The sequence below is a fragment of the Pithys albifrons genome, chromosome 20 (genome assembly GCF_047495875.1).
Source record: "Pithys albifrons albifrons isolate INPA30051 chromosome 20, PitAlb_v1, whole genome shotgun sequence".
Taxonomy (NCBI): Eukaryota; Metazoa; Chordata; class Aves; order Passeriformes; family Thamnophilidae; genus Pithys; species Pithys albifrons.
Genome location: NC_092477.1, coordinates 9061222 through 9076194, shown reverse-complemented (window position 1 = coordinate 9076194; position 14973 = coordinate 9061222). Strand labels below are relative to the sequence as shown.

The 14973-nt window shown below is 43.6% G+C and overlaps 1 protein-coding gene across 1 annotated transcript in view; it reads left to right on the top strand.

Annotated features, from left to right (window-relative positions):
* MED27 (mediator complex subunit 27) overlaps nt 1–12258 on the top strand; it is an 88005-nt gene extending 75747 nt beyond the window's left edge. The window contains exons 6-8 of the mRNA XM_071574226.1: nt 2325–2366; nt 9228–9305; nt 11816–12258. Coding sequence (XP_071430327.1) covers nt 2325–2366; nt 9228–9305; nt 11816–11950 — 255 coding nt within the window. The 3' untranslated portion in view covers nt 11951–12258. The remainder of the gene's footprint in view (nt 1–2324; nt 2367–9227; nt 9306–11815) is intronic.
* The last annotated feature ends 2715 nt before the right edge of the window (nt 12259–14973 follow it).

Below are 14973 nucleotides of genomic sequence, written 5' to 3'. Positions count from 1 at the left end.
AGAGGGGGCACTGGGAAAAAAAGCCCCAGTTTAATTCACATGCAGAGGATGCCCTGAAATTGTGCTTTCAGCAGTTTTTTTAGTTACAAATGTGTGTCTTGATTGAAAGTGAAAAGTGGGAGAATAATAGACCTATAACGATGCATTCTTTAATCTGCCTCTGCCTTAATCCTCAGTTTCAGGGGAAAGGTGGCCACTCATTTAGGATGTATGCATGGAGGGGGGGTTGGGAGCTTTTTCTTCTCTTCTCTTCTCTTTTTTTAACATGGAGAACATCATGTCTGTAAGACAGACATTCATTACTTTCTCAGCTTTTCCATCTCCCTGCCAACTAATGAACGTTCAGAACCTGTTGGACTCAAAGCAGCATCTGAAGTGGACTTGAGTCTAACTAGAGAGGATCACATACTTGGTTTGATCACTAGAGATTAGCAAAACCATATATTCATTCCAGTTACAGCAGCTCTGCAGTCAAAGAAAGCCTTAAATTACATTAAACCAGATTTTTTAAAAAATAGACATTATTTTTTTTATTTTCAAATGTGGACTTCTCTAATGTGGAAGTGCAGTGTTGCCTTCCCAGGTCAAATAATACCATGTGAATCAATCCTGGGGCCAAGTCTGTGCTGAACCCTCTGCGTGCTGGTGTTCACACAGGTGTTTGATCCCTCCCCAAGAGCCAGGAAATGTAAAAAGGTTTGTAGGGATGTGCCTCAGGGTACTTGTGTCTTCCTCCAGCCTGGGAAAGGCACTGAGACATTGCCTTTTGTCTCACAGCAAGGTCAGCAGTGCTGAGCCCTGAAACATCAATCCTGGAGGGACTTCTGAAGTCTTTGACATCCCCTCCTGCCCAGGCTGAGGGTTGGGGGTACAAGAGTCTCAGTGCACCAGTGTTTGGACATGGGCCACTTAATGGTGTTCCTCTGAAAAGAATGAGAGCTTTCAGCATTCTGAACATTGTTAGCACTGTGAATTAATCATGTGGATTCAGATCCTCCACCCTCCTGTGTTTTACTCCCTTCACGATTTCCTTAATTTCAGACTCCTCTTGTGCCTTTTAAAACACTTGTAACGTCAGTTAGAACTTCTGGGTACATAAGTCAGAACTAAAGTAATCAATTGTACCAGTAAAGCAGATAAACCCCAGTCTAGAAACACCAGCCATGGTGTCGGCACTAGAAGAGCCACCCCTGCTTCATAAACTCGGTCAAAATATCTTATTTCTAGTCTGAGGTTAGAGGTTAATGCTGCATTAAACACCTTTCCTGTAACATGTTGAAGATCAGAAAAAAATTCTTTCCAGAGAGAGTGCTCAGGCATTGGAATGGGCTGCCCAGAGAGGGGGTGGATTCCTCATCCCTGGAGGTTTTTCAGCTGAGCTTGGCCGTGGCACTGAGTGCCATGATCTGGTAAAGGGACTGGAGTTGGACCAAGGGTTGGACTTGATGATCTCGGAGGTCTTTTCCAGCCCAATCCATTCTGTGATTCTGTGTTTTGTGCTTATGGAATTATTCAGTACACTGGGATCTGAAATAAAAAGAAGTGAATTTCAAGCCTGGGAATGGAAATTCCTCTTGTTTTTTTCCTGCTGCTTTTCCTCCTCACAATCCAAGATACTGCACAGGGCTGGGCTGAAAGAGCCTTTGGCATGTCAGTGTAATGGTTCAACACTGAGCCACTGGGTTGTGTGCCAAGGGTTGGTGACCCAGCCTTGCCCTCTGGGGTTGGGGGCCAATAAAACCTGCTGTTCAATTCTGTTCTGTCTGTTTGTGTACAGTTGAGCACACACTGAAGTCATGGATGTGTGCAATTATTTACAACCTTAAATCTCTTCTAGTGTGATTTTTGTCTGCAAATGTAAATGCAGTTTCCTAAGGGAAGTTTTATTTAGCCCCAGAGCTTTGGCTTAATTCAGCTAAACAGTCTTTGTGTCATTTGTAACTGAATCACTTATTCAACATAAGAAGCATAAACTTAGGAAAAATGCCCTCATTTTAGAAACAGACTGAAGCTGATGAATATTTGCATAGATCAGCCACAACCCCATACAAATGAAGACTTTGCTTTTTAAAGAGAGCACATTAATTCAACAGGTCTTGTATATGTAATATTTTTATTGAAACTGTGCTGAACTGTGTTCATTCTTCATTGCAATACAAAGGAAATCTTACATTTTTAATTCCCTTTCTTGGATTGCAGCAGGTGAAGGCAGTGGGTCAAAATAGTGAACTCAGAGCTGTGTCTCTGTTGATCTGTTTGCTCTTGTAATTTGAACAGCTGCTTCTTCCTGTGTGGTAATATATCACTTTTTTTCCCTTCTGTAGCTTGACATATGGTCTAAATCCAACTACCAAGTTTTTCAGAAGGTAAGTCTCACATCATTTCTCTCTGCCTAAAACACACAGGAAATATCTGGAGTTTATTTTAAATATTCCAGGCCCTTATGTTAAAAAATCCTGAATTTATTCTTTGTCATCACAACTTGCAAATAACAAACAACAACCTGTAATGATGGAAAACTGTGAGTAGAAAACAAGGTCACATCTGCTGTTGTTTAATTTGGATTTATTTCCCATCACAGTTCCAGTCCATGGTTTGAAATAGGAAACTGGAGATTATATTCCACTAGCCTTAAAATTCCATGAGGAATCTTCAGACACTCTTTCTTTAATTTGAATCTTTTGGGGAAGGAAGGACTGTCCCAGGTTCATTTGAATTTTGTTGTTTTTAATGGGGTTAATTGTCTCCCTCTCCTCAGGGCTTGAGTTTAATAACTCAGCAGAACTCACTTTCCAAAATGAGTTTGGGATTTTTTTTCCATGCTATTAATTTGCCTGCTCCTTTTCCTGGGATGGTGTGAGGAAAAGGAGGGGCTTCCTGGGATGAATGAATGCCATGCCAGAAAGTCAGGAAAGATGGATGAGAGACTGGGAGCAGTAAAATAAAACTACTGAGAAGTTAAGGTGTCTTTTAGAAAGATCTGTTGTCTATTTTCAAGGAAGAGAAGTTTTCCCTTTGAAGGCCTCTTGTCAAAATGCTCCAAGTTCAGATTGATCCTGGTTTAAATTCCAGTTTCCTTCCCTTCCAGCCACAGTTCAAGGAGCTGAGACTCCTCTTCCTTTCATCTGTGTCTGTAGTTTGTGCAGCAAATGGGGGTCAGGGACTCGAAAGGGCGTAAAAACAGGGGTCAAAAATGGGTCATATTGGCCGTGTTTGTGCCTCTCCCTTCCAAGATTCCCGGTGCAGGCAGGAGGGAAGGAGTTTGACCTGTGAGTTGAACCTGCCAGAGATCAGAGGACAGCTCTGGGGAGGTTGGGGCTCTCCCTCTGCTGAGCATTACAGTGAAATTTTGCTGCAGTTGATTCTTTACCCCAGAGACTGGTGGATTAAATATTCCTTTTTTTTTTTTAGCAGTGAGTAGGGTAATACAGCAGGAAGTAAAACACCATTTGTTTATCAGTGTGCTTTAAAGTCACTTTTGCCATGGCAGAAGTGGAAGGTTCTGTAATTCTTTGCCATCATCTCAAGTTCCCACTGTGTGTGTTTGGTTGGACGCTCATTTGGGCATAAGATTTTCTTCCTGGATGTTTTGGTTTAGGGTGAAATGGTATTGCTGTAATTTGTGCTAAATGATATTAAAGCATGAGGGTTTGATGATACAATTTTAATTGTCTGTAGCAAGATAACAGAGTAGAGTAAATGCAGTTTGATTAAATGTCCATGTTAAGGAATTGGGGAGCATAAATAAGCAGAGGAAATTTCTCTTCAGATCCAGGTGATGCCTTCAGATCAGGAGTGGAAGAAGTCAGTGAGAAAACATGAAATGCCTCTTACTGCTGCCTCTGTGGCTACAAATGGGCAAATAAGAATCTTTGTTCTCTTCCTAATTCTCTAAAATATGATGGGACCTGAGTATTAAGTTCCTGCTTTCCTGTTCTCTCTTGGTTAATAACACCTGAGAAAAAATGCAAGGAGGTGGCACTTCCTAATCAATGGATTCTGCATAGTCGAGCTGGTAGTTGAGGAAGTTAAGTCTGGGACCTCTCTCAAGTTTTAGAACAGGTGATAAAAAGTCCTGTAGTTCAGCATAGTCAGTTTTCTCTCTGTGATGCTGTGCTTGGTTTGATTTTATTCTCTGGAGCTTCGCTTGTGTCTGTTTAAAATACCCAGGAGTGGTGATTTACCAGTGGCAAAATGAAGGAAATAAATAAAATAGTGCTACAGAAACTATTACAGTTACTGGTGTGGGATCTGTACTGCAGGATCTTCAGAACGAATGTTTTCATGCCATTAAAAAAAACCATCAGTGAAGGTGTCAGAGCACACTGAATGCTCCTGAAATGTGTTTCTCATGGCAGTCACCAGTTTGGCAATGTGGAAGTGCTGGGCTGAGGAGGGGAAATGGGGCTGAGAGCCCCCAGGAGGAGGTTGGGCAGCCCTTCCCCTCTGCTGCCCTCAGTGCTGTAAAATCCATCACCCCTCTGAAGGGCAGGGCTGTTTCTCTTTAAAACCTGGCCCAGGTTCTCAGAGTGTGTCTTCAGTGACAATACAACAACATCTGGAGCTCCCCAGATCCCTCCTGGGGGAGCTCAGGCCTGTCAGACCCTCCCAGGGCTGCAGGACTCTCTGGGTTAAGGACCACAGACCTCTGATCTCCAATCCAACCCTGTCAAACCAAGCTAAATTTGTCCTGACTTTTTGTTTGCAAACATTGGCTGTGTCAGCAGAGCTTTTCTCTCTCCTTCTTATTAGGCAGGAGACCAGAGTGTGTCTAATCTGGGGGCAGCTCCCCCAGGGCCCATTACTGTTAAAGTGTACAGTCATTTTCCCAGTTCCCTGGAGGCTCCTTGAGGCTGGTCCTGGGGTGAATAAACCTTATTGGCATTGAATAGACCAGCAGGGTTGGATTCAGAGAATGGAGCTGGGAAATAAGTGGGAAGGCTGAAAGGGCAGAAGCACAAGGAGCAAAGAAAAGGTTTTTCAGACTTCCACGTTGGTGTGACATTTAAGCTCTGCAGGAGTGGCAGCTGTTTTCATCTTAAACCCCCTTACTTTAACACCTCGTGTCTCTTGATCCACTAACACAAGAAGAGGAATAAAACAGGAGATAAGGAAAGATTTGGGGGCTTAAACCTTGGTGGGCAGAAGAATACACATGAGGGCTGCACAATTCCAGGTCATTGTGCAGAGGGTTAAAAAGGTACATATTGTAGAGAATGGTGCAATATTCATAACTTTGCATTCAAAAAAGAGGGAAAAACAGAATTGTGAGTGGCTCAAACTGGGAGAAGTGTCCAGCATTAATTGTCATTTATGAAGCTGCTCAGTTAAGGGCAGCACAGCTGGTGGTGCTGGGTCCTGTGGCCAGTTTGGCTGCTTAAGTCACATGCAAAGGCTTTAAACCTGTAGTTTTCATTCTGATCTTGGAGACCCACCCTTATTTTCACCTCAGTACTCTATCAGTTTTATCATGGCACAGAATGGTTGTGTTTTGGCTTGATATTTTAACCCCAAATGAGGAGCTGTTTGTGCCTGTCCAGCTGTTTGTGAGCTTTGTGATCCCAGGCATGGAATTTCCACCACTACAAGGACACATAAATATTGTAATGTATGAAGATGTATTCTTGTCAGTAATCTCAGAGTGGAATCACATGCAGGATGAATGCATGCATGAGGAATCCTGGGCTCTGCTCTGTGTTCAAGGAGAGGAGCTGGACTGTTCCAGGGTCACCTGTGCAGGATCAGTCCCTGGCTCTGTTCAAAGACCTTGGGCAAAACAAAACCTCCATGACCCAGTCCAAATGAGCAGAACAAGCAAAATAATAACTTAAACACTCTTTGAGCTCTAAAAAATCACAAAAGATAAATCCTACATTTCAGAGAAGTCTGGTAGTGCTTTCCTGACCTGGGAGTGTGTGAAGGATTTGTGTGAGTTCCTCAGTGCCTGTTCCATCCATCATCCTTTTCCCAGCACCTCTTGCCACCACATTCCCTCCAGAGACACTCAAATGTGTTCCTGGAGAGAAGATTGAGTAATGGGAATCCTTGGAAATGAGCAAAGGCACTCGTGCAGTTTTCCACACTGTAAAAGGTCTAAACACTAATAAAATAACTTCCTCTTATTTCCTTTTTTCCTCTTAGTGCTGTGATCAGCCTCCAGAGCTCATTGCTCCAGGCTACTGTTAAGGCCATGAACTTACAAAGGTTTAGAAAAAAAAAATTAAAAAACTTCCAGGGGATTTCAAGAATCCCTTTATTTTAGAAGGAATTGTCAGTGCCACTGAGAGAATAAACCAGTAATAAGTGGCAAGAAAAGTTGTGGCTCTTAAAGGAAGTTTTGCCCCTGCTTTTGAAAAGTGTATTTTCTGGCAGTGAGATAAAATACCAGGAGAGAGAGAGAAAGGGAGAGGGAGAGCTGTTGTAATTTAGTCCTGTGGTGTTTGTACTTTTATGGTTTAGTTTTTAGAACAGGTTCATCCATCCATGGAACATACCTGGTGTGTGGGGGAGCAAAGCTGGATCTCAGCTCTTTGCTTTTGTGCTGCTTATCCCAGTCACAAGAGGCACTTGCTCAGCTTTCTCCACCTGTGAATTATAGAACTGAATTTTTTAATGGATTTTCCAGCTTTGGGAATGCTCTGTGACTAACCAGTGTCATCAAAGCCCAATAAAGCCAATTTTTGGACATGTCACCTTTGCAAAGCACATTCCAGCAGAGCAGTTCAGTTCAATGCATTGCAACCCTTTCTGTGAAAAATTGAGTCTCTTTGCCAGAATTTTTTTCCCAGGTGAGTGAAGTCTCTTTTGCTCAGTCACCAAGTGCTTAGTTAAACAATAGCTATTTTATTTAGCAGAACTGTCCTGCAGGAGATTGTCTTGTTTTACCTTTTTTTCAGACAAGAAATGCAAGTGTTTTTCAATAGATGAATTGTGAAATATTGAGCTTTTCAGCAAGATCTCATGAAAATCTATTTCAAGGTCCAGAGCAGCAGCTCAGCCCCAATCGATGTGTCCTCTCCAGAATATGTTCCCCTGTAAAAAGAGGTAGAGAAATTAGAAAGCAACCCATAACTTGTGCAAGGCAGAGCCATAAAAGTGAAGTTAATAAAATAAAACCCTGAAATGTACAAAATACCATCCTACACCCAGAATAAATTAGTTTCTGATTCCAGCTTGGCTGGAAGAAAAGTGTGTCCCTTAAGTGAGTTGGCGCATATGCAGTTTGTTTTGCTCTGCTTTGGTGTGAAATCCTATTGCCATTAGTAAAGCTGGGTATTGATCTTTGGGGGTTATTTTTCCCTCCTCTTTTTTTTTCCTTTTTCCTCCTCTTTTTTTCATCTTGGCCAGTTTGTGCTTTCTCTCATCATCTCTGTCATCTTGGGGGGTTTAATTCTCCCTCCACTCCCCTGCCCTGGGCATGCCCAGCTCTTTCCTGGCTTGGGGAGTGAGGGCTGTCACTCCCCTACTCCTCTTCCTCAGCTTTGGCACCCACTTTGATCTCGTTTAGGCATCAGCAGTTGCTCCTGGTGGAAATGGCCTTCATTCTGTTCAGGAAGCATTATTAGTGTTCCAGCCATGCTGGGCTGGCTTTTATCTCCCCAAGGAATCTCATTAGCTCCACATTACAATAGGAACAGCATATGGGTAACTTTGCCAAAGTGGCCAGTCAATTTAAATTTGTTAATAGCAGTGTTTTTAAAGCAACTTTCTTCAGTGCCAAGAGAAAACAACTTTGTTGTTCAGGAAAAAAAACAAACAAAAACAAACCACGATTTGTTAGAAGTAAAAATACAGCAGAAGGAAAGCGGCTGCTCATAAATATCTTCAGAACTTTCTATTCTTTGACATGTCTGGTACTATCCTGTAAAAGCAGCATCTCAAAAGAAAAAAATTCAGATAGCTGTTAGGGCTTGGGTTGGCTTCTGAGCACTACAGGAGATGTGTTTAAAGAAATGGCTGCTCTGAGTTATGCTGTGCTATCACTGCACTGCTCATCACGTTATTTCTGCTTGTTATTTTTCATATGGGAACATAGAAATGGCTGGAACAGGCTGAGGTCCATTTTGTGAATGTTTTTTCCAAGCTGCCCAGGATTTGCACAGCCCCAAACCTTTTCCATCCCAAGTGTCAGTCACATGTCCTTGTTCCTGCTGAACAGAGCAGGACTTGGAGCTGGTTGTGTGAAGGACAGGAGCAGATCCTGGGGCTGAAATAGCAGGATGGCCCCACGGGCCTGGATTGGTGTGGGATGGGCTGGGGGATGAGCTGCTCCCTGGGGGAGGGAGGGAGGTGTGGGGGGAATGAGAGCCTGGCTGTGCTTGGGTTTATTCAGGAATATCTCACAGAGTCACCTCCCTGAACAGCTTCAAGCATGAGCCTCTGTCTCCACTGAAAGCTGGAGTGTTCCAGCACAGCTCCCAGTGCTGAATTAGACTATGGGAACAGCTGGAGTTTGCTGGGAATAGCAATGGGAATTGCATTCACTTTGTCTCACTCAAAATCTGCTGTAGTTATAGCCAAGCCCTGGGAAGAGCAGGGCTTCATGTTAGAACCAGTACAACTAATCACTCTATAAAGTCCTGTATTTTGATGGATACCTTGATATTACTGGTGAGAACCATGATGAGATTCACAAGGTAAAATACGTGACAAAGCTCTCCTGGTTGTGTTGGTTTGAGGTTTTGAACAGTCCAGCCCAAGGAATTTTTCCAATAGTTTCTGCATTCAGCCTGGAATTTCTAAGAAGCAGCAACTGTTGACTGTACTGATAGCAGAGGAAGCTGACAGGCTGAATACTGCTAGAAAATTGTATCATAGCTGTCAGAAACTGGCCCCTTCCAGAATAATTAACAAATTACAGTATTTTAAAAGAAATTGTTAGTTTTCCTATTTTTTGTAATGATTGTGCACTGTAAATATGTACATTTATATTTATAATACCTATTTGATATCTGTTGTGCCCAGCACTAATTCCCAGATGTGTGATCTTGTTATGGCCCTGGCTGGGAAATTAAAAAGCTTTCTATCAGAAATCTTTTAACAATGCAAGTATTTATAACCATAATCATATTAATCGATTCCTGGTTTCAGAGGAAATGAGACTGAGTAATCCTTGTGCTCCTTGGTTTGCTGCTTCCCCACGGAATTTCTACAGTTTGCCTGCATGTTAACAGTGCTTTGTGTGAAAGAGAGAAGGAATAAAGTGTTTTCTCTTGTGCCTGCTGCAGGTGACAGACCACGCCACCACTGCTCTGCTGCATTACCAGCTGCCTCAGATGCCAGATGTGGTGGTCAGGTCCTTCATGGTGAGTGTGCTGCAAAATACCTTTTTCCAGCTGGCTGTGAGTTTGCTCACAGTGATTGACACCAGGCAGCTCTCACAGAGTTGTTATTTCCCCTATTTAGATAAGCTGGACAGTGGGGACTAATTCTTTGTCTCTCATACAGGGACAAAGAGCTTGTTCTCATTACCTTGGGGTAATTAATGTTAGAAGACTGAGCCGTAAATGGCTCTTCTGTCACAGGTCTCAGTATCACCTTTGTGATTCCTGCTTGAAAAGGGTCTGGGTCATCTCTCCCAACTCTCCAGCTAGTAAAAGCTCTCCCAGCCACTCTTCCCTTATGGCCCAGCCCTTTCACCCTGCTCTACTGCACCAGCAGTCGAGTTCTGGATGTACCAAAAGCTCCACTGGAAGTTCCCTGGTGGGAGGAGATTCCCAGTTGGTGTATTCCAGCTGAGGCAGCTTGTCAGCTTTTCCAGTATGGGGAGTGATGGGCATTATTTAGAGAAGGGTGAGAGCATGAGGAAGGTCCCATTTTTCTGTGTCCACTTCCAGCCCAAACTGTTCCTCAGGGATTGCACAAACTTCCTGGCAGAGCAGCAGGTGCTTTGGAGAATCAAGGAATTACTGGAGCATTCAGGTCTTTTCTTACTGAATAAAATTACTCCAATACTATTCTGCTTGACATGCAGATTTAAGTTTATCACCTTTAATTCTGTTTGTGTTTAGAATTATATTTGTGAAATAAACTTGTATATAAGCAGCCCCGTTAATCAGAGGGTGAGAGGAAGGATTTATGATCCAAAATTCCTTCAACCAAGATGAATTTTGGCACTGGAGGCTCCTGCTGTTCTCTCTGCTACAGTCTCCAAAGGAGACTTTTGGGAGAGGTTTTCTCTGCAATTTAGATTTTCCTTCATTTCCTTCCCTTCCACATGGAGCAATGCACCTGAGACTTTGGAAAACTACAGTCTATTTGTGCCATTCACAATCTTTAGCATTGGTCCTTTTACATCCTTAATTTCCATTATGGAATTTCAGAACAGTCCAACTGCTGAGCTGGATTGGTTATTTAATAAAAGGGCCACTAAGATGAGAGAAAAGACCACTAAGATGAGAGATTTGCAAAGGCCTTTTCCTCTTGGAGAGCATCTTAAAATAGTAGGTTTTGAAAAGTGAAAGCAGCAGTTCCTGGTGAGATCCATGTTCAACCAGTGAGATCCATGTGCAACCAGTGACATCCATGTGCAACCAGTGAGATCCATGTTCAGCAGCTGCTGGAAATGAGTGTGTGACAGACCCAAGGACCTGCCATTTGATGGGATAAACACCAAACCCTCTAAGGAAGCACAACCAGCCCTGCAGCACAAGTGTCTGTGCTGGGCCTGCCACACGTCAGCTGTGCCATCCACGTGGCAGGATGTTCCAAAGCCCTGATCTTTGATGGGAATGAAGAGCCCATTCCTTTTTTTCCCCTGTCAACAGGTGTCTCAAGCACACAATTTAACTTCATTTACCTATTTTTGTGTTATGGCTCAGAGAATTCGATTTCTCTGTAGTGCAAGCAGAGCCCATCCAAGCTGAAGTAAATAACAGCAATTTACTTGTAGAGTTGTGTTGCCCTTGTCCCTGTATTTACTGCTAAAGCCAGAGCAGATCTAGTTCTTCTGGAGGAGAGTTATTGACGGCCGAGGGTTTGTTGCTATAGAGAAGGCTCTGATGAAGATGGAAGGATTTGTTTCAATAAACTCAGCTGACCTCTTCTTCAGAGGACAATTTTCTCTTATCGATGTAATTCAGGAGGACTTGAAATGACAAGATTCATGTGCATCTTTCACAGTACAAACCTGCTGGTCTGTGGGGCTTTTAGTTGTGTGTCTCCTCCAGTTGGGAATTGTGTTGTGTAAACACTCATTGCTGTGGATAACGATGGGAACAACCCACTGAGAGGCAGGAACTTCACCTGGGAACACCTGAACTTACTGTGTGTTGTGCAGCCATCAGTGTAATCAGGTTTAAAATGGTTCAGTATTTTTATGACCAGTGAGTATTGATCCTAAAATCACATTAGAGGGGAAGTTGGTTGGCTGGACGTGGGAGCCCTTCTGTCTGCACTCTGAGAGTCCAGCCCTTTGCAGCAGGGGGTGATGGATGATCCCAGGAAGAAACAATCCAATACTCAGCTGAAGAAGGCACTGATCAAGAACAATTATATTCCAGTGAAAAACATGAGGCTCATCACAACCCCCACCTTCCCTCGTGATTCTCAAGCTGCAAATTCAGAGGGCAGGAATTTTTATTAACAAATTTGCTTAAGTGACTAAAAAAGCAAAAGATGATTAATAAAGTGGGAATTCAGCTATACCCTGACCTTGTAATCTTCGGTGTGTTTCTGTTTATAAAATCACCGTGTGCCTCACTGGGGCCTCGCCAAAGCACATCCTCTGTCCTTGCTGTTGCTGTTTGACAAGAATGATGACGAAGGGGAACATCCACAGCCAGTTTTCTTTAATTTCTCTGCCTTTTCCTTTTAGACCTGGTTAAGAAGTTACATAAAGCTGTTCCAGGCTCCGTGCCAGCGCTGCGGAAAGTTCCTGCAGGATGGCCTTCCACCCACATGGAGGGACTTCCGGACCCTGGAGGCTTTCCATGACACCTGCAGGCAGTAAGAGCCCAGTGAGACCACCAGGAGGCCCCACTGCCCCTGGGAGGGCACTGGGGGGCTCAGAGGTGGGTCCATTCCTCACCATTCCACCTGTATTAAGCACTGAGGTTGCACTGGTACATTTATTTGACTCTTTCAAAGCCATTGGTCATGTGGGACTGATGTGGAGGTCTCTGTGTGATCTGAACTGATCTGTCTGGGGAGGTCTGATCTGCACCCTGATAAAAATACCCATGTACAGTTTGTGTTTTGAGACAGAATTTGCCATGTTGAAGACTTTTATAAGTTTGAAATAAATTTTGTATTCCCAGAGTTGTGCCGTTTGTTTCGTTATTTGATCAACAAAACCCTTGGGTTTGGTGTGGATTTTTCTTTAGGAAAACTGGGAACATTTAAACCAGCTGAAGGGATGGGGGCTGTTGTGTGGCTGCCTCTTTGTGTGCTGGGGGGATTTTTGTGGGAGAGATTATGGCATTGATTACACATGGAATTTCAAAGGCATGTGGCAGCTTGGAAGATGCAACGTGCTTTCTAAGGGCAGGGGGAAACAGATGTTTCCCTTTGCTAAACTTGTAATGAGGAATGGTAGCAAAATCTGCATGTATTAAGTGGTTAGAAAATGTGTGATGAGCAGTGACAGTCATGCTTGAGAACTGAAAGTGGTGAAATAATTCAGCCCTAAAGCAGTTTCTGCAACACAGACATACAGTGAGTTTCCTAAATGGTTTAAAATGTACGTGGAACACACTGGAGAAGAGCAGGATCCCTCCCAGCAATTGCTGTGCTTGGAAAGCATGGGAGAGTTTTACTCCTACAAGCCTTGGATGTTTTCCCTTCCCCCAGAGACAGGGAAGGTCCCTGGTCCTGTTCCAGCCCTGGGGTTGTATCACATAAAGTGCCTTCTCTGGTATTTTTTGAGGACTCCACATTTCCTCTGTCCTCTCCTGATGGCAACTTGGATTAATTCCACTGTTTCCTCTACAAGCCACAAAGGCTCCAGGAATCATCTGGATTTGGGAGCTGCAAAGGGGAGCTCTGGGGAACCTTTGTCCCTGTTTATTTTCAAATACATTAAGGTGATGCAGATTAATTTTCAGTGTTCCCTCTGCCTGTGGACAAGTTTCTGTTGCAGGAAGGAAAGCTGCCCCTCCTGGAGGCTTTGGTAGTGCAAAGTTTGGCTTTCAGTGAGGAATGTTCAATAAAGTTATTCAGCTTTAATAAAAAAGAGGTGAGTGGGACACAAAAACAGGGCAGAGGATCCTTTTTTTGCAGTCAGTTGAAAGAAGATATTGTAAAGCACTTGTTTAATTGAATTTAAACACACAACATTTTGCAAAGTCCATTTCAGAGCTGAGGAAACTGAAAAATGAAGGCATTGGGAGGATATCACTGTAGTTGTGTGGTACTGAATTAACTGTTTGCTGGTAACATAAAAGGCTGAGCTCCCAGAGCCAGCAGCTCCTTCCCATGAGGACAGTGTGTGATGTGGGAATTCCAGCTTTCTGGGCACAGAAATCCCTGCAGGACTGGCTTGGAAGAAAGAGAGGAATTGAAAGAATATGTGTGTTTATGTTGGAGGTACAACACTCTGTGTGAAAACTGAGTGTGGGTGTGTTTGAGGATGTCGATAATGAGATCTAATTCTTTTTTTCCCCATATTATTAATAATAATACTCCCAAGTAACAAGAACTGCCAAAGCAGCAGGATAATGGCCATTTTAAATCCAGCTGCAGTTGAACTACTTAATGAAAACTTTCTGTGCTGTTACTTGACCCAAACAGCCCTCTCAGGACAAAGATCACCCAAGACAGAACAACGTTGGCATCTCCGATGAGCCCAAGCCTTGGAAATAAACAGCCTTGCTCTCCATCCCCTTACTGTGCTAATTAAAGGCCTGTGTTTCTGACAGTGTAAGCAATTTTTTTCGTTAATATAAAGGTCATAATATGGTATCCAGGCTGCCTTAGGCACTGCTGGCTGCTCAGTTCTGTTTATGCTTAAATAATGGTGCAGAAAGCAAAGCCTGAAGTTCACACAAGTATTTTACGTGGAATCGTGTCTTGGCACTTGGAGATAATTAGTTGCAGAAAACAGCATCTTCCAAGTCTGTGTGTTAATTGAGCCTGAAATTTTAAACCTGTAATTGGAGAGTCTGATGGAAAGTCACAGAATTCACTGTAGGTACCTCAGTGCAAAAATAATTGTCTTAACTGAAGTGCAGCACAAACCTGTTCGTCACGTTCCTTCCCCAGAAACTGCAGCAGAGGGATCTTCTCCCTTGATAAGCCCTGGAGGAGCAGGAATTTCTGTCCCTGCAAGCCTTTAAGGGCAACAGGTTGGAATATTTCATTTTGGGGAGTGGAATTCAACTGTCTAAATTCTTCCAAAGCTTAGGAATTCCAGCAGTTTGGATGAGGTCTGTGCTTGTCTCTGCAGCTTGTCCTGGCAGTGCCTGGTTATCCCAAAATGTGGATTTCCAAGGCAAGCTGAAGGTGCTCCGAGTTCTGAATGTGAGGGATGGAAACTGGGAGGTCACTTCTGTTTCCAGAGCTGTTCTCACAGTGCAGCATTCCAGTGTTCTTCTACTGGGCATTTTTCTTTTTCACCCTTTGTTAGAAGGGATGGGTGACCAGAAGTGATTTAATTGCAGGATGGGTGACCTTGCTCTTGTTTTGCCATTGGAGTTTGTTGCAGCTTTTAGAGCAGCTCTGATCTCTAAGCCAAACAGCAAGGACTGATCCACAAGGAATGGTTGGCTCTCACCTCTTCAGAGCATCTTCCAGACCTGCATTTCCCCTGGAAGTTTTTCCTGCAAGGTGAGTGACCTGCAGGATCAGGAGTGGACAAATTTAACAGGAAAGACAACAGATCCACGTGCAGAAACTGGAGCTGCTTCGGTGGCTTGGGCTGATGTGATGGAGCTGCATCATCCCAGGGGCTGTTCCCATGCAGGGATAATCCAGCTCCCCTCGTGCTGAGCAGAGGAGCAGCCCCTCCTCACCCTGGGCACTGCCCTCTGGTGGCAC